The sequence below is a fragment of the Salvelinus alpinus genome, chromosome 28 (genome assembly GCF_045679555.1).
Source record: "Salvelinus alpinus chromosome 28, SLU_Salpinus.1, whole genome shotgun sequence".
NCBI classification, from domain to species: Eukaryota; Metazoa; Chordata; class Actinopteri; order Salmoniformes; family Salmonidae; genus Salvelinus; species Salvelinus alpinus.
Window position 1 is genome coordinate 3,193,533 of NC_092113.1, and position 20,752 is coordinate 3,214,284.

The window sequence follows — 20,752 nt, forward strand, 5'->3', positions numbered from 1 at the left end:
GAATCATTGTTCTTCCTCTGTCAACCATGGTTACCTGCAAGGAAACATTGTCACGTTCCTGACCTGTTTTCTGTTAGTTTTTATGTGTTAGCTGGTCAGGACGTGCGTTTGGGTGGGCAGTCTATGTTTTCTGTTTCTATGTTGGTTAATGGGTACCTAATATGGTTCTCAATTAGAGGCAGGTGGTTTTCATCTCCTCTGATTGAGAATCATATTAAGGTAGGTGTTTTCACTTTGTTGGTCGTGGGTGGGTGTCTCCTGTGTTAGTGTCTGTCTATGTTGCACCATACGGGACTGTTTCGGTTGGTTTGTTCATTTTGTTCGTTCGGTTTTTATGTAGTCATTTCCCTGTTCGTGCGTTCTTCGTGTTACATGTAAGTTCTTACGTCCAGGTCTGTCTACATTCGTTTTGTTATTTTGTTAGTTAATTCAAGTATAGTTCGTTTTTTGTCTTCGTTGTTTTGTCGTGTCTAAATAAATATAATGTCTAAGTATCACGCTGCGTCTTGGTTCAATCCATGCTCCTCCTCTTCGGATGAAGAGGAGAACCGTTACAAACATGTGCCGTCATCATTGCTTTGCACAAAATAGGGCTTCACAGGCAAGGATATTGCTGCCAGTAAGATTGCACCTAAATCAAACATTTATCGGATCATCAAGAACTTCAAGGAGAGCGGTTCAAATGTTGTGAAGAAGGGCACCCAAGAAAGTCCAGCAAGCGCCAGGACCGTCTCATAAAGTTGATTCAGCACCACCAGTACAGAGCTTGCTCAGGAATGCCAGCAGGCAGGTGTGAGTGCATCTGCACGCACAGTGAGGCGAAGACTTTTGGAGGAAGGCCTGGTGTCAAGAAGGGCAGCAAAGAAGCCACTTCTCTCCAGGAAAAACATCAGGGACAGACTGATATTCTGCAAAAGGTCTGGACTGCTGAGGACTGGGGTAAAGTAATTTTCTCTGCTGAATCCCCTTCCCGATTGTTTGGAGCATCCGGAAAAACCTTGTCCGGAGAAGACAAGGTGAGCGCTACCATCAGTCCTGTGTCATGCCAACAGTAAAGCATCCTGAGACCATTCATGTGTGGGGTTGCTTCTCAGCCAAGGGAGTGGGCTCACTCACAATTTTGCCTAAGAACACAGCCATGAATAAAGAATGGTACCAACACATCCTCTGAGAGCAATTTCTCCCAACCATCCAGGAACAGTTTGGTGACAAACAATGCCTTTTCCAGCATGATGGAGCACCTTGCCATAAGGAAAAAGTGATAACTAAGTGGCTCAGGGAACAAAACATCGATATTTTGCGTCCATGGCCAGGAAACTCCCCAGACCTTAATTCCATTGAGAACTTGTGGTCAATCCTCAAGAGGCGGGTGGACAAACAAAAACCCACAAATTCTGACAAACTCCAAGCATTGATTATGCAAGAATGGGCTGCCATCAGTCAGGATGTGGCCCAGAAGTTAATTGACAGCATGCCAGGTCTTGAAAAAGAAGGGTCAACACTGCAAATATTGACTCTTTGCATCAACTTCATGTAATTGTCCCCCAAAAACTTTGACACTTGTGAAATACTTGTAATTATACTTCTGTAATCCATAGTAACATCTGACAAAAATATCTAAAGACACTGAAGCAGCAAACTTTGTGGAAATGAATATTTGCGTCATTCTCCAAACTTTTGGCAACAACTGTATATATAATGACCCCCTACTGTTCCGGGCGCCTTGGGTACTTCCTGGAACACAGGTATAATGGCAGATGAATGATTCTGGAATTATGGGCTAATACACTTCACACTACATAACAATGCCCGGACTCTCACTGATGGCCATAACAGACCTTGAGCTACATAGCTACATTTTCCCAGAAATATGAAATATTGTTGCTGTTTTCAAAATACCAGCGAGTCCAAGCTATTGATCTAGAGAGGATGCTGAAAACGGCATGAGACATCTCCTGCAGTACTGCAACCTCGTTTCATGACTGTGAACCATAAAGTTGTGGGAACCTTGACCACAAACATGGTCCTCCCTCTGTTAGTTGTTTTAATTGAATAAGAGGTAATTGAATCACAGAGGGATTCTAAACGGTCCTCCTGATTTGGTGTGGTCTTCAATGGCAATAACTAGGTCCAGTCGAAATCTGCAGGGAGGTTTTCTTTAAACTACTTTTAAAGTTGTCTCTGTACTGTACATTTAATCGATGAAACTGTGGCTATTAATGTCTTGTAGAGATAGTTGGTTTGATTTAAATTCATTCCAGGTAGGCTACGTTTGACCTTAAATCATTCTGGGGACTGACCCTGCAAATTCGGTCAGCTCTCTTAACAGTTCAGGAAACAGGGTCACATAAGAATATATGGACATTTAACAAATGATTTCATCCAAATCCAAGCACATATATTCAGCGTTAAAACAGAAGTAGGAGTTGTGTGCACCGCGGTGCATATTTTTCAAGGAGTTGGTTGTGGCAAGAACAACAGAACTTTACTCACTATATGTAATGTGGCCTATGTGGGAATCAAACCCACAACTCTGATGTAGCACCACCATGCACCAACCAACCAACATAACCATGGGAAGCACCTTTACCTTGTAGGAGTTAGCTCCACACTGGTCATTGTTGTCCACCTCACACACAGCTCCATCTCTGGCTGCATTCATACCAGAGAAGCAGTGACTCTCCTTCAGAGAGCCAAGACAGCACTGTCTCTGAGCCGTCCTGGCAGAGAAAGAGAGAAACACAGGAGGGATGTGAGAATGCGAGGCAGTGTTTCGACTGTACCCATGCCTAACTGTGGTCTTCGACTAGTAGTAGGTTGGCTATCTTTGCCTAGCTCTAGCCAAAACCAGCATCGTCTGGAATTGTTATAGAACCAAATTGGAAGTCTGTTAAGGTAAACATGAACAGTATTACTGTTCATATTAGTATTATAGTATTATCACCCCGCTCCTCCGCTCTCTCCACTGGCTTCCAGTTGAAGCTCGCATCCGCTACAAGACCATGGTGCTTGCCTACGGAGCTGTGAGGGGAACGGCACCTCCGTACCTTCAGGCTCTGATCAGGCCCTACACCCAAACAAGGGCACTGCGTTCATCCACCTCTGGCCTGCTAGCCTCCCTACCTCTGAGGAAGTACAGTTCCCGCTCAGCCCAGTCAAAACTGTTCGCTGCTCTGGCACCCCAATGGTGGAACAAACTCCCTCACGACGCCAGGTCAGCGGAGTCAATCACCACCTTCCGGAGACACCTGAAACCCCACCTCTTTAAGGAATACCTAGGATAGGATAAAGTAATCCTTCTACCCCCCCCCCCCCCCCCCTTAAAAGAGTTAGATGCACTATTGTAAAGTGGTTGTTCCACTGGATATCATAAGGTGAATGCACCAATTTGTAAGTCGCTCTGGATAAGAGCGTCTGCTAAATGACTTAAATGTAAATGTAAATGTATTATGCTGTGCAATATAATATAATTTTCGAAAGATTATGAGAGGGCCTGTAAAATGTTTGGTTTTGATATTTTGGCACTTGTAATCAAATTGTAGATAGAAAGTCATATCATTCCCTTCATATTCGAAACATCAACGACAACTTTCATTGAATCATGCTATACAATAACGACATGGGCCCAGAAAGCGAAATCACACACTGTAAGAATACATGTATAAGATGATCATGTTTTAAGTAGGCTAAAATGTACACAAATTAGAATGAACTAAACTAATGGTTACCTTGCCATCAACGACAAGTTGGCTGAAGCAGAAACAAAATTGGCAGACAGGCCATCCCTCATTGGCATTAGTGAAAGCAGTAAAAGCTGACATTTATAAGACATTCTGTAGCTAAGGAGGACCCTGAGCATGACCAGGACAAACTCAGGTCCCTACCAATGAGGAATTACTACACAAAAATTGGGCATCCTCGTACTTGTGTCCAGTGTGTCTCCATGGGCTTACCGACAGATGGAGTGTCTGTCCTCTCTGGGGAGCTCCATGTTTCTGCAGTGGCCGTTGGCTGAGGCCCACTTCTCCCCAGTCTCACAACAGATCTCCACCAACTCCTTGGAAGAAACTACAGACAGACAGACAGACAGACAGACAGACAGACAGACAGGACAGACAGACAGACAGACAGACAGACAGACAGACAGACAGACAGACAGACAGACAGACAGACAGACAGACAGACAGACAGACAGACAGACAGACAGACAGACAGACAGACAGACAGACAGACAGACAGACAGACAGACAGGGTTGTAGTCAGTGTTTCAGAGGGAACACGTGAAATGGAGGGGGAAAAAAGTAACAGAAGATAATGAAGAGATCACCATTGGACGGGGCAATCTCAGACTCTTCAGACTGTATCATTCACGCTACAGATCTCACTCAGTCCTTCACGGAAGTCAGGTTTTAATGTGTAAGATTGTCGTCCACGCAATATCAAAATAGAATAAATCCTAGCAAGTTTATTGAGAGTGTGTCTGCATCCCAGTTTGACTTTTGCTGTTCCACAGTGCATTTTAAGAGTTAGAGACCTTGTCTGAATGTGTTTTTGGTGAATAGACTGAATACACATTCGGCAGAATGAGGACCAAGCGATGTTGTTCTTTTCCACCTCGGTGTGTTTCCCTGGCAGGGAGCACTGTGAAACCTTAGACTCTATAAAGTACACTTCAGAGCCAATACATCCTACATTTTAGCTTGAAGGCTAATCAGTGCTCAGGCAACACGTTACCACCCCCATACATCAATAGGAACAGACGGAGGAAAAAACAGCGTCTCATTTAGAGTTAAAAAATATGCTTGGCCTCCTCAGTGGTCATGACTACGAGGACTCCAGATCATCGATTCCAACTTTCATTGGCGCGTCCTGTGCTGTATTGTAGTTCTTTGGACAGACTGAACCTAACCCTCCAGGATAAATATATGTTTCCCGAGTGTAGCCATGCCTCCTTAAAAGGTAGGCCTGTAGCCTACAATACTGTATCACTCTGGTTGGTATAATTAGGTGAATCTATGATGTGCCTTTTTCAGGACATTTCTCCCACACAAACTCATTGTTTGCTACAAATTGTGTTGCTAACGCAACGTGTTTTCTAACCAAGGCGTCCCACTGGGCACGCCATGTCATTTCAACTTGGATATGTGGGTAATCGTTGGTTGACACGTTGATCAATGAGATTTCAACCTTTATTCACCCAGTAAAAAAAGACAGCCTGAAGTTTGTTGAATTCCCAATGTGTTATCACCATGCTTTCAATTATCTTAAAGCACAACCACATTTCAATGGAAAAACAATGTCTGATTGTTGGCTTAGTTGTCATCTAAATGTGTTTTCGGTGCACTTTAAACCATTTAAAAGCACAACAAAGAGCGAATGGGAATACAATGTCAGATATTTTGAATTTGTATAAGAACTTGTTCTGGCCCTGAACAAAGCGGTTAACCCACTGTTCCTAGGCCGTCATTGTAAATGAGAATTTGTTCATAACTGACTTGCCTAGTTAAATAAAAGTTCAATAAAAAATATAAAAAATTAACTTCATGTGCTTCATCCAGGTTCATCCAACATAACCAAATGACCTGGATTGCAGTTGAGATTACATTAAAAGTACACAGTGCAAGTGATCAATGTTGTTTGAGCTTCTGCACAGATATTTATATTGTGAAGAACTCACAGACCAGCGACCTTTGCCTGCTTTCTTGAACATACACACTTTCCATCATTACATAATAATACTTGTATAGTTACAGTAAGCTCAGAATGTGGCCGTGGATCTGTTACTCATTCTAATGTTGAATAAAAACTGCTACATTAGTTTGTAAGATAGCCTTAACTTTAGGCTATTTACTGTATTACAAAAGTCATATCGAATTGACAAGGCAACCAAATATTAAAACTTAAAGGAGATGTATCCAGTGCTTGGATAGTTCCATCTGAGCCACTTTCTTAATCCTATTCTTTAACTTTTGTTTTAGTTGGAGACGTGAATCCAACATAATCATTGATATGTTGGATTCACATCTCCCTCTCAATCAAAAATCTAAGTTAAAGAACAGACCTAAATCAACTCAAACTTTATTTAAAGTTAATTTAATGTTTGATTAGATTTATTCCTATTCTTTAACTTAGATTTTTGGTTGAGATAGAGATCTCAATATTATACGTTGTATTTATTTCTTTACCCTACCACCCCTCTCCTAAATGGAGTAAACTAATGGACAACATCACTCAGGCTTCTACTTCCATCTTATACATACTATATACATTTTATGGACACAGTGTATTCTACAATAGTTATCTTTTGCTTGTTTTTAGTCCCATCCTGCAGCTATCCTCATCTGTCTCTGAAGACCATCCAGTTTGACCATCTATTTGCCATATATTTTTTAACTGTGCTGTGATGTTTCACAAAAGATCTGAACCTTTCTGTTCTCATAGTTTCAACATATTGTATATTACAGATAAAAAAAATTGCTAAGAGTATTATAATATTATTGATCGATTGACTATGACCTTTTAAATCACCCAGCAGTGCTATTTGCAGAGTTAGCTCCAGGTAAGTGTTGCAATTCTTCAGACATTCCTGAACCTGTGACCAAAAACAAAGTACATAATGGACAGTACCAAAACAAATTATCTAATGATTCTGTCTTTTCGCAGCAAAATCTGCAGAGCTGGGATATCCCACATATATATAACATTATTTGAGTTGAAAGAATTTTGCATAATATTTTAAAATGAAAAGTTTATAAACCATGTGCCATGGAATCGGTACATCGAAAATCTCTTCCTAACTATTTTGCAATCTATATGGCACAGCTGTCAATTTTTTGGTACTTAAATGAAACTGGTATATTTTTTCAATTATCACAATTTTCTTAAACCAATGTTGGTCTTTAATGCAGGGCCGACAGACAAGTTCCTTACTTCCGCTTGCCTCTTCCATTTTTGTGGTAATGCTGCAATTAGTTGGTTGTAATTTTGAGTAAAGCAGACATTTTCATATATTTTTGTTAGTTGCATGTGTGACATAACTCCATCAGTCCTATTTATGATATAATTTACAAATATTATACAATTGTTGTTTTTTATTTAAAAAAATCAAAAACAAAATCAATTAGTTTAACCATAATATTTGTTGTAATATTTGTTCTGTCTTTTCTGGCGGATTAAACTGAAATTGCAACCAACTTTCTATGGCTTGTTTTAAAAATAGCGATATTTTGGAGATGATTTCCTTTTCTGAGCCACACAAATTACGTTGAAACAACGTTGATACAACCAGTTTGTGCCCAGTGGGCTGTGCCTTCAGGCCCCATGTTGCTATAACATTATCATATACTTAGCTGACATCCAGATCTGGCTTGCGTCACAATATAGTCAGGCAGGAACACACTCATTAGGGAGTACACATGATTTATAATAAGGGTTACACGGACAAAATCGACCTCTCTGTAATTAAAAGGGCTGGCCCTCCTTTCAGCTAAATATATATTTACCTAAACCCTCCCCGAACGCATGAAAAACAGAACAAGTGACCCTCCCCTATACCCAAAATAATAATTAAAACAAAGTGGATAGCAGTGTTTTAGAAACTGTTATTCGTCCTGTTAGCATTAAATGGCAACACGGGAACTTTGATTGTGCACAGGGCTGCGAGCCAGAAGGTTGTCGGTTCGCAGACCACCGTTGACAAGAGTAGGGATGGAAAGATCTCCTTTAAAGTAAAATCATTGCATGAATCTCGCAATCGTATTTGCATGTCTGCGAAAATTTGACATATTAGCCGAATATTTTTTAATACCACACAAATTACCGAACATTACAGGCCAAATCAATGTCTTGTTTGCAACGAAACTGTCCCTGTTTGCAAATAATTACATCTTGACGCCATTAGTTATCTGAGCATTGTACTTTCAAAAGTTAGGCCTACCTTTCCACCCCAGACAGAGTAGGCCTACCGACGCAGAAAGATTTAAGCTTTAACTACTCGCTGCTCTTCTTCCGTGGTTTAACCTAAAGAGAGAAGGTCACACGTGTTTCCCTAAAATCTGTCTGGGTTTAAACATCTTCTATTGTACAGAAAGGGAACAGCTTAATCAATTGATAGTGACAGAATCAGATTACTTCCCAAGAAAAGACAATGTTTTGTCTCCCAGGCTATAGAAGGTTGTATAGCTTAGCCTCGAAACAATGATATTCCCATATACATCGGAGTCACATCTTTCCCAGGTATTTTACAGCTTGTTTCTAGCATAAAGCATCGTGGACCAAAGCGCTGTTACAGATCACTTTATATAATCAGATCCATTTTAATTTTCTTCAAAATCTAAAAAATAATGACGACGATTTAAATGAATTATGCCTACTCGAATTTGCCTACTTTCAACACCATGAGCTGTCATTTCCGATTGATTCTGCAGCGGCTGCTGTACCAGTTTCAGCACCATAAGCGTAAATTACTCGAATCTGGTTTATTGTGAGGTCAATAACTCTGATAAATACATCATGGGCAAGAAACATATAATATATATATTTATGTTTTGGGGGGGGGTTACTTTTTACCCCTAATTTCGTGATATTCAATTGGTAGTTGCAGTCTTGTCCCATCGCTGCAACTCCCGTACTAACTCGGGAGAGGCGAATGTCGAGAGCCATGCGTCCTCCGAAACACGACCCCGCCAAGCCGCACTGCTTCTTGACACACTACTCACTTAACCCGGAAGCCAGCCGCACCAATGTGTCGGAGGAAACACCGTACAGCTGCATGTATGCGCCCGGCCATCCCAAGGAGCCACTAGAGCGCGATGGGACAAGGACAAGGACATCCCGACCGGCCAAACCCGCCCCCACGTGTGCAGCCTCATGGGTCTCCCGGTTGCAGCCGGCTGAAACACAGTCCGGAATAGAACCCGGATCTGTATTGAGGCCTCTAACACTGCCTTAGACCGCTGCGCCACTCGGGAGGAAACAGATTGTTTTTAATCAAATAAACTATAGTAGTAAGGTATCAAAGTTAACCGCCGGTCATCCTTCTTCACGCTCTCCTTCTCAAACTGAACAGAACTTAGGCTAGTCAGCTCGCAATATTTTTTGGACTACGCCTAATCCCGCCCCCCAAAAATCTTGACTAGGCCTAATTAAAAAAACGAATCAGAAGAAGCCTTAGACTCTCCTGAACGGCCACCGCAGGTCTACACAGCACAGCCATTGGTTAGGCAGCACACAAAACGTTTATGATCAGCAAGAGAAGAGCAGGCTGGAATGAGGGTTGGGATATCCATTGCAGTGTGTAATGCAGCCTCGTTGTATTTACACCATCCCAGCAGCTGTGTGCTTCTCTGTGCATGCATTTTGTAGTCTATAGCCTATAGCCTATGGATCATTTGATTGAGACCACACTAAATAGCCTATAGGCACACTAGATATTGCGCGCCTAGTGAAGAATCAGAGGCGAGGGGCAGCATCTGGCACACATGGATATGTAGCCTAATAAGCAACTAATTCTGAAACACTTGAGAAATATTGAAATGTAATCAATTACAAATAACATGACCCTCCCCTGGACTAGATAAAAAAAGATATGATATCCTCCCATTCACTGAAATTGAAAAAGCATGGCCCTCTCCCATTTTCCGCCAGGTAACCATCCTGTAAATTTCAATCCATCCCTGAGCTTTATTATTAATTTTGTTCTACTGCCAACCTGTTCCAATCTACTCACCTCCTCTGTGGATTGTCGTTATGAGGTGCACACACTGGTCAAATTCACCTTCTAGCCACAGGTTGCACACCTGCACCTCTCCTTATTTGGTTTATCCCATTTCATATACGTTTCTTAATGTTTCTCATAAACGTTGATATTTATATATTTTTATTGTTTCCGCGTTAAGTACTGTCCTTTAGTACGTGTAGTGTGCAATATTATTGCATGTGAAATGTATTATGACTGCTGCCTATTGGTAATATACAGTTGAAGTCGGAGGTTTACATACACCTTAGCCAAATACATTTAAACTCAGTTTTTCACAATTCTTGACATTTAATCCTAGTAAAAACTCCCTGATTTAGGTCAGTTAGGATCACCACTTTATTTTCAGAATGTGAAATGTCAGAATAATAGTAGAGAGAATGATTTATTTCAGCTTTTATTTCTTTCATCACATTCCCAGTGTGTCAGAAGTTTACATACACTCAATTAGTATTTGGTAGCATTGCCTTTAAGTTGTTAAACTTGGGTCAAACAATTTGGGTAGCCTTCCACAAGCTTCCCACATTAAGTTCGGTGAATTTTGGCCCATTCTTCCTGACAGAGCTGGTGTAACTGAGTCAGGTTTGTAGACCTACTTGCCCGCACTCGCTTTTTCAGTTCTGCCCACAAATGTTCTATAGGATTGAGGTCAGGGCTTTGGGATGGCCTCTCCAATACCTTTACTTTGTTGTCCTTAAGCCATTTTGCCACAACTTTGGAAGTATGCTTGGGGTCATTGTCCATTTGGAAGACTCATTTGCGACCAAGCTTTAACTTCCTGACTGATGTCTTGAGATGTTGCTTCAATATTTCCATATCATTTTCCTGCCTCATGATGCCGTCTATTTTGTGAAGTGCACCAGTCCCTCCTGCAGCAAACACCTCCACAACATGATGCTGCCACCCCCGTGCTTCACGGTTGGAATGGTGTTCTTCGGCTTGCAAGCCTCCCCCTTTCTCCTCCAAACATAACGATGGTCATTATGGCCAAACAGTTCTATATTTGTTTCATCAGACCAGAGGACATTTCTCCAAAAAGTACAATCTTTGTCCCCATGTGCAGTTGCAAACCGTAGTCTGGCTTTTTTATGGCGGTTTTGGAGCAGTGGCTTTTTCCTTGCTGAGCGGCCATTCAGGTTATGTCAATATAGGACTCGTTTTACTGTGGATATAGATACTTTTGTATCTGTTCCCCCCAGCATCTTCACAAGGTCCTTTGCTTTTGTTCTTGGATTGATTTGCACTTTTCGCACCAAAGTAAGTTCATCTCTAGGAGACAGAACGCATCTCCTTCCTGAGCGGTATGACGGCTGCGTGGTCCCATGGTGTTTATACTTGCATACTATTGTTTGTACAGATGTACAGTGGTACCTTCAGGCGTTTGGAAATTGCTCCCAAGGATGAACCAGACTTGTGGAGGTCTACAATGTATTTTCTGAGGTCTTGGCTGATTTCTTTTGATTTTCCCGTGATGTCAAGCAAAGAGACACTGAGTTTGAAGGTAGGCCTTGAAATACATCCACAGGTACACCTCCAATTTACTCAAATGATGTCAATTAGCCTATCAGAAGCTTCTAAAGCCATGACATCATTTTCTGGAAATTTCCAAGCTGTTTAAAGGCACAGTCAATTTAGTGTATGTAAACTTCTGACCCACTGGAATTGCGATACAGTGAAATAATCTGTCTGTAAACAATTGTTGGAAGAATTACTTGTGTCATGCACAAAGAGGATGTCCTAACCGACTTGCCAAAACTATAGTTTGTTAACAAGACATTTGTGGAGTGGTTGAAAAACGAGTTTTAATGACTCCAACCTAAGTGTATGTAAACTTCCAACTTCAGCTGTACCTGTTCTAGGTGTTATTTCATAACAGATTAGGGCAGCTGCGCTTTCTGTTGCTGCTCCCCACCAACTAGGCTCCACTGCTGCCAACTGCAGCCATCTTGGACCATGTCTCTCTTTTGAAATATTTTATTTTATCATGGGACAACCAGGGTTGGGTATTAATGGATTACATTTAACTGGGATTACGTAATCAGATTACAGAAATGAAGTAACTGTAATCTGACTGGATTACTTTTAAAAATGGTTTTACATTCTTAAAAACAACTGATTATATTTTGGATTAGGCCTACTTCCTCTAATATCAAAATGTGGGCTGCAAGTGTTTGCCTTAAACACACTAATATTTATTATTTTTGAACATCTTTGAAAGCTCTGCGGAGCCACACAGCTTGGAAGTCACCTTTCAGTGGGAATTAAAGTTTTTCCCTTCTGTTGCAATCTGTTTGAAATCTCCAAAACGGTCAAATTTGTTGTCTGGTTGATTTCCACAAAAACTTGTTTTTAACCAAAAACGTCAGACCCCCACTTACCACATTTCATCAGGATCGTTGTGTCAAAAGAACATTTTCCATTAGTCAACACAGCTCCACCCTGTTCACTTCCTAAGAAGTAAGGGTAAGACACTCAAATTACCATTTCCTCTTTTACTGGCCACAATCTGCTTAGTGGCTGGGTGTAATAGGCCCATATTTTCACAATCAAAAAATGAAACTTGGAACTTGACAGTGAAGCTGACCTTTTAGCAGTGATGCCATTTCATCAAGAAGATGTAGCAGGAATTTGAGACTGCACTTGCCCAAGGATGCAGGGGGTTGGGTGGGCAGAATTAGAGAGCAAGAGGAGGAAGAGGGTAAGGAAGGACAGTTGTCTCAGATGAGATCAGGGCCACATTGGTTGACCATGTGCTCAACCATGGATTGAGTATGAGGGAGGCTGGGCAGAGAGTTCAGCCCAACCTGAGCCACTACACGGTTGCATCTATCATCCGTACATTCACAAATGAGAACCGATAAGTTACCTACCATCTACACTATGTTCTTTATGTATATACTGTAGTATACTGCAGTCCGACATATCAGTAGGCCTATGTTACTCAGTGATTGTTGGCCAATGTTACAGTAATGTAATTTCATATTGAAAGAAAATTGATTATTTTAGCTTACTGTAACCAATCATATCATATTTGTGGATCTTCTGCAGAACTGAGAAACGGCCAGGCCATGGTGGAAGACACCGGCTGTTCACACCTGAACAGGACACCGCTATTGTGAACATGGTAGTGGCAAACAATACCATTAGATTACGAGAAATCCAGACCCACATATTTGCAGACAACACAATATTCAATGACATTCACCAGGTGGGCTTGTCTACATTGGACCGTGTATTACAGCGCAACCGAATCCGGATGAAACAGGTCTACAGGGTGCCATTAAAGTGAAACTCAGAGGGTTATAGAACAGCGCTATGAATATGTGCAAGTAAGTACTATACTGTGAATTTACTATCATATCAGCACTGTATAGACACATTACAGTACTGTAATCCAGTGTAAAGTGCCTCACCATATTGACTGCTCTCGGTCTATGTCACATATTGTCTTGTTGTCTGTTTCAGAGAGTCTTGGAGTTGGATGCCGCTGCAATTCAGCACATTTATATTTACATTGATGAGGCTGGCTTCAACCCAGCCAAACGAAGGGGACAGGGCCGTAGCGTTATTGGCCACCGTGCCATTGTGAATGTCCCTGGACAGCGTGGAGGGAATATCACCATGTGAGTAGCCGTTAACCAGCAAGGCGTAATCCATCACCATGCCAACCGTGGTCCCTACAACACCGCCCTTCTCATCACATTCCTGGACACACTACATGGCGTTCTCATTCCAACCGAGCAGAGGGGTGGACCAGAGCAGCCCAGGTATGTTGTCATCTGGGACGACGTGAGTTTCCACCGGGCTGCAATGGTCCACCACTGGTTTCTCGACCACCCACAATTTATTGTTCTATACCTCCCACCATATTCCGCATTCCAAAACCCGATTGAAGAGTGTTTTTTCGGCATGGCGATGGAAGGTGTACGACCGACATCCCCTCGCACACATGCCTCTTCTCCAGGCAATGGAGGATGCATGTGGTGAAGTTCATGTGGGGGCTTTCGGCGGCTGGATCCGTCACTCCAGAAGATTCTTTCCCCGCTGTTTAGCCAGGGAGAACATCGCTTGTGATGTAGATGAGGTGCTGTGGCCAGACCAAAACAGGAGGCAGGATGCAGCCTAATGTCTGTTTTCTTACATTTTGCGTGTGTTTTTGTCTTTTTGTGTTTAGAATTTTGAAAGAATGAGCCCCCCCCATTATTATTTTTTGTATAGAAAACCCTTTATCTTACTGAATGTTTTTCCTGGTTTTCTCCTGTTGGGTATGGTAAGTGTTACATACAAAACACAAGTGTTAAAAAATACTGCATTTTGGAAATAAATGTCAATGTTTTTGTTACTGTATTGCATTTGTGTGTGTTTATTTATGTATATTTGAGTAGGTTTACATTACTGTAACAATCTTTTACAACCGGCTACAGTGTAACACTGAAAAGGCAAAAGGCAATAAACTACTGATGGGATATTCAATAGTAGTGTTTTGTGTTTTGTTTTTAGAGTTTTGGGAAAATGGCCCAAAAATTCAGCAAACGTGTGTAAACAGTTGTGGAAAGCTGTAAGACTGTCAAGATATCATTGAAGGCAATTGGCAAGTGGTTTACCCTTGTGAAACACAAAACTGGGACATTGTTCTGAAACTGTTTTATGTTTGTGGGCCTTCCAGCTGCCCTGTTTCTAAACCAGCAGACTGGAAAAAACACATTTCTATATTATTTAAACTCATTTGTGAATGATTATGTAGGCTGATTCAAATGTAGCATTTGATTTAACAGAATGAGCAGCTGGAGGAGGTAAGGGAAAAGGTGCCAAGTGGAGATTTGTATCCAATTCCACATGACTAAACTCCACACAATCATGTGAAAACTTCACAAGTCTACACAATCAACTAAAACATGAGTCCAATTAAAGAAACAGCCAGAAAGGAGAAATAATGACAAGTTTGCATAGCGTGACACATAAGCAAGAAAAAAACGAACGTTCACCAACAAAAATATTCGTCTGTCGAAGGAAATTACATTAACTATTCATTAATTCTCTCTTTTTAATTCACCATACATTTTCTTAGGGATTTACTTTCCTTTGTTTTAGTCCTAATGGTCCTCTCTCCTTGACACGCTTTTTCATGTGAGCACTAAGCCGTTCATTTCCAGCGGAGAATGCGCTGCGCAGCAGTGCATCATTTATAGGTCTAGGAATGAGAAGATATGAAACGTTGGAGGATGCTAAGCCTCTTTGATTCATAAATATCTGTCCCCAGTCACACCGTATGACAGGCTTCTTTGAACCTGCATGAATTTGTTATTATTAAAAGACAGAGAACTTCGTCAGTCATCCGTTTCATTTGCATCCTATTCATTTTCTCTCCGGGTGGGATCACTTCAGTCATCATGAAACACAGCACAGAATGGTCCCGTGTGCTCATCAATAAGGTAAGATTATTTACAGCGGTTTGACTTGAATTCAGTTAAACCTGCCAGAGCAATGTTTGCGCACTGTCTTTATTTACAAACACATACTTCTTATTCGGGAAATCTGGAAGCATCTACCAGTGTGGAGAGTATACCTGGTAATAACAGTGAGTTTTTACAGAACCCAAGACCATTCTGCGTTTTTATTTGACCATGGGGAAAAGAGCTACTGTGAAAATACCACAGTGTGGGTTTGATTGAATTGAGCCCTTTGAGTAACATCAAAAAGGCTCTGAAAAGGGACTGTGCGGGTAAAGGTCAAACATTAATACTGAAACAGCCACTTTGCAGTGATGCTTTTGAAATAATTACCTGAACTGAACCATGTCTGAGCACAGCCTGCGAATATCCCGCATCCCTCTGACAAGCCTTCTGATCAAGGAACTAAAGCAAATGTGTTCCATTCAGGTGTGTAATCACCCCCGTGGCGTGTTTACCATCACGTTAGGAGGAGAGTTGTGGAGGTGGGCTTGATAGGTGGTTCGAGGTGCATCTCTCTTTTCTTGGCCTGTCATTACATCTGTCTGTTAGCCTTTACAGTTTTTTACAGTCTCTTACACACTGAAAGTGGTACTTGAGGCACACTCAGTGAAACCATTAACTCATGTACCTAATATTCAGACCAAGTCTGCAACACTGCAAGCACGTTATCTGCGTTACACTCAGTTTGCAAATGTTAAACACACTTTTTGCAAAACACTAAACACAGTCTCTACATTAGATATGTCACTCAAAAGTAACAGGTCTTGTGTTTCGTTTGGGAAAACACTGCCATTCAAAATGCCACACTCATTTACCGATTACCTACACCCAGTGCTCACGTGTGCAAACACTTATAGCTCATTTATTCACTTAGAAATCAGAGCTTGAGCACTATAAATAAGCTTCAGGTTGGCTTTCTTGGTTTCTTTGATTTTCTTTCAAAAACAAGGACATTTCTAAGTGACCCCGAACTTTTGAACGGTAGTGTACTTGTGCGAGTGAGTGCTATGACAAACTGCCGTGGACTCCACTGCACACGATAGTAGTGTTTTACCTTTGTTTTACCTTTTACACATCATTTGATGGTTTGTGTGTAGAGTTTCGATGCAAAAACACAGTTTTGAGAAGAGTTAAAATAGTTTTGAATGAAGTGTTTGGTTTTTCAAGAGATGTGTGACATCTTGCATGTTGTGTGTGTGGTTTGGGGTTTTGTGTGTAGAGTCTAGCGAAAAGGAGCCATAGTTTCAGAAATCATGTGTAAACACTTGTCAAAAACTGTAAGTTACGGTGACAGAAACCACACACGGCACTATCGCCCACATCCAACACCAATGACATCATCCTCTGAGAGGAGCAAAAAACAAGAAACAAGGGGAGAGCAGCTCCCATCCTCGTGCCATAAATCGGTGGCCGTCGCTGCCATACAGTTCACCTTGGTGTTACAGTTTTTTCCAACTGCTTACACACAAAATCTTTTCATGTCACACGATTTTTGAAACCTCTCACTCAAAGTGCAGAACTACACACCAAATATCCAAAACCATAAGCTATTTCTCAGCCTTTGACTCAGTTCAATTCAAAACACTACACACAATTCTCTACCTAAAACACAAAAATCTAACAGGAAGTGACTTGCTTTCCTTTTCCAAACACAACCAATCAAAATGCTACACTTATTCACCAGGTCACACACACACTCCTCACATGTGCAAACACTAATAGCTTAACTGATCACTAACCAATCACTGCTTTACTGTAGTATAGGCCTATAAATAGGTCAAAGGTCAGATTACCTGTTTTGAACAATGGATGCCAACAATGGACAGAGAGCAAGAGGAGTAGGAGGGAGAGGAAGAGGAGGAAGAGGACGAGGGCAAAGAAGAGAAGGAAGGAGAGCCATCTCTGATGAGATTAGGGCAACACTTGTAGATCATGTGATCAACCACGGTTTGACCATGAGAGAGGCTGGACTGAGAGTCCAGCCCAACTTGAGTCGATTTACAGTGGTGTCCATAATTCGAACCTTCAGAAATGAGAACAGGTATGCAACTATCTAAATGACTATTTTAGCATTACAGTAATGTACTGTAAAATACGTATGACTGCATAGTATTGCATAAACATTTGTAACTCTAAGCCATCCATTTACTGCACTGCATTGAATGAATGAGGTTGGTTATCATGCTGTACTACATTTTGTTGTACATTGTTTACAGTTCCTATGCTGTACACATACTGTGTTTGAATTCTGTACAGAGTGGAAAGGCAAAGACATCATGGAGGACGAGGACGCTTGTTTACAGATGTACAAGAGACTGCAATTATAAATATGGTTTTGGCCAACAATGCAATTAGGATTCGAGAGATAAGAGAGCATATCTTGAATAATGACACCATATTTAACAACATCAATGCTGTAAGCCTGTCGACCATACAACGCATCCTCCAACGGCACCGAGTGACGATGAAACAACTTTACAAGGTGCCATTTGAGAGAAACTCTGACAGTCAAGAATATGCGACATGACTTTGTAGAGGTATTTATGCAACACTACTTCCAGTACTTCAGACATACCATATTTACTCATCTGTATATCCTTTTGTCTGTTACAGAGAGTATTGGAGCTGGATGCCCATGTAATTCTCCATGAATTTATTTATGTGGATGGCTTCAACCTCATCGCCGCAGAAGAAATGTAATAGGACAGAGGGCAATTACCAATGTCCCTGGACAGCGTGGGGGTAATATAACTATGTGTGCTGCCATCACTCAAAACGGAGTCCTCCATCACAATGCCACACTGGGTCCGTACAACACCAGCCATATGCTCACTTTTCTGTATGCAATTTACACAATGCTTGTCCCTGATCCAGATCAGATTGTGGTTTTATGGGACAATGTTAGTTTTCACCGGGCTGTTCTGGTCCAAAACTGGTTTGCCACCCATCCACAATTTGTAGTTTTGTACCTACCCCCATATTCACCTTTTCTAAATCCCATAGAGGAATTATTCTCAGCCTGGCGCTGGAAAGTGTATGATCGCCAACCCTATGCCCGCATGCCACTTCTCCAGGCAATGGAGGACGCATGTGGGGACATAGAGGTTGCCTCTGTCCAAGGTTGGATACGCCATGCTAGTAAATACTTCCCTCGATGTTTGGCAAGAGAAAACGTATCTTGTGATGTGGACGAAGTATTGTGGCCAGACCCAGGCCGGAGAAGAGATGAAGCGTAGCTTAGCACTGGTGACTGCCCCCCCCCTCCCGTAGCAATTTCTGGACTGCCCCCCCCCGGGACCCCACACACACAATTGTGTTCTTTACTGTATTCTAAAGAATATACTTTTGGTTTACATATGTTTATGGTTTTGTTGTATGCTACTGTATACAACAGTAATGTTTGGCCTAATAAATAATTTCGGTTTCTACATTGCATTGGTGTTTACAGTGTACTTGTTACCCCTCTCAGCAGATGACTTTCACTGTAGAACATTGTATTGAAATGTAGATATAAGCCTATGAAAGACCAGAGAGCTTTAGATTTAGAACAGCAGTGTTTACGTGGTATATCCATAAATGTACTATTATGAAAGCAGTGTTTGCCATTTGATGCAAATGCTTCATTCTGACATGTGTTTATGGCATTTTGAATGCAGTGTTACATTTTGAAGGAGATGTGAGGCATTTTGCATTTTGTGTGTGCAGTTTTTGGGAATTGTGTGTAGAGTTTTGAAAAAAGGAGACAGTTTTGGAAACGTGTGTAAGCAGTTGGAAAAAACTGTAATGAAAACGAATGGATCATTCCATCTTTCCCTTTCCAGGAATGCCACTGATTTACAGTACATGTGGGGTGTCCACAGTCACACAAAAGGAATGAATGGATGCTCTCCTTCTCGCTCAGAGATGATTGGTACACGTGAACATGCTCCATCCAGGTAAGCTATATTGGGATGATCGTATGCACATGCGTGAGCAAATAAGCCAACATGTTACATAAGCTAAGCAGATACATTGGAGCCATGATGTTTACACCTTTGACATCTGCCATCACAGTCAGAGATGACTCCATCTTGCAAATAAAATACAACACCTTGTCCTAGTTGCACTGCTTGGCCTGTCCATCAGCAGCTGTCCATGACATAACAGGGAAGAGTGGCTTCCCCCCATATAACTTCATTTCCATGGACAGCTGAAGCATGTTGAAGAAGACAGTGAATCGACATGCTATTTATCCTAATCTCCCTGACAGTGAGACTGATAGTGATAGTAGAATAGACAGCAAGACATGTGTGATCCATCCGTCTCTCTGGAGCCTGAACTCTTGACTGGGCTGTGGTTTGTGGACAGGAGACCTGAGGGCCATCCAGACTACACTGTCTTTGATGGTTTCCCTCTCTAACCTCCAATTCCCATTGCATTTCCATGTGGTTGGTTGGATGACCAGACCAGTATGCAGCACAGACACATACCGAAGTGTGCCTGATTGGCTCTGGTGATCTGAAGGAGCCCCATAAGGTTTGAAATGACAGGTTTGCAATCAATGTTATATAAGGAGCCTGGTTTAGGATCTGGTTGCTGATGCTTTACTCACAATTATGTAAAATATTTATGCGAAAAATTTAAATAAATACAACTAATTTGATTTTGATTTATGTTGAAACAGACTAAAATAGATAGAGCTGTTGAATGTGATTTTTTACCCCTACATATAGAGTAATGGTAAGATATTAGGTCTGGTGAGCATACCCTCACCAGACCTATAATTTACTCTAACTTGAGGAGCCCTTTCGTGTTGGTGTTCTATTGGTAATATATCACAAGTCGACAGGCAGGAAATTATCTACTGCCATGCCTTTACAAATCCATCCAAATCCAGATTTTGCATTTTGTGGACAACATAACACCAAATACCATGGGACAAAAATTGTCCAATTGCTCATGGTCGGATTTGCAAGCTGCAGTTAAAACAGTCTAATGTTACTATATACAAAGAAAAGGTTTTTATTTCCAAAAGGTGCAGTATTCATGTTTCCTTTTCATTATTGCCTTTATGCTAACAGTGCCCCCTTTTAATTGCAACACTGAAGGTTACATGTATATTTCATAATACGTTTACAAACCCAATTAGTTATACTGCAATAACTTTATTAAATATAAAGTATATAAAGTACACACACACACACTCTAGAGGGTTGCATTTCAGGGAGCTGTCCATCTGTGGTCACGCAGGTAAACCTCTAATCTTATTAGGCCCATTGTAAATGTTTTACTGCCAAATCACAACTCATCGATGAAGAATACGAAAGCATGTCATCTCATCTTTAGCCATGAGAACAGATGGTTGGTTGGAAATAGCTGGTAGTCATTGGTCTTGACTGCAGCTGTTATTCACTTGTGATTTATAACCAATCTCATGCTTTTTATAGATCTTGTTGACGATCTGGTTTGGATTTGGCCTTGTCGTCTTAGTATTTTTAATTATAAGTGGTTTTGCAGATCCGTTTGCCGGTTTATGGCAAGGGTATGTTGCAATAATGAGATATGC

At 41.3% G+C, this 20,752-nt stretch overlaps 1 protein-coding gene across 2 annotated transcripts in view; it reads right to left on the reverse strand.

Moving 5' to 3' along the window:
* Window positions 1–20,752, reverse strand: part of LOC139556957 (fibulin-2-like) — a 49,825-nt gene that overhangs the window by 14,075 nt on the left and 14,998 nt on the right. For both annotated transcript variants that reach the window (XM_071371147.1, XM_071371146.1), the window contains exons 3-4: window positions 3,954–4,068; window positions 2,591–2,720 (exon numbers count right to left, since the gene is read on the reverse strand). In XM_071371147.1, the coding sequence (XP_071227248.1) occupies window positions 2,591–2,720; window positions 3,954–4,068 (245 nt within the window). The remainder of the gene's footprint in view (window positions 1–2,590; window positions 2,721–3,953; window positions 4,069–20,752) is intronic.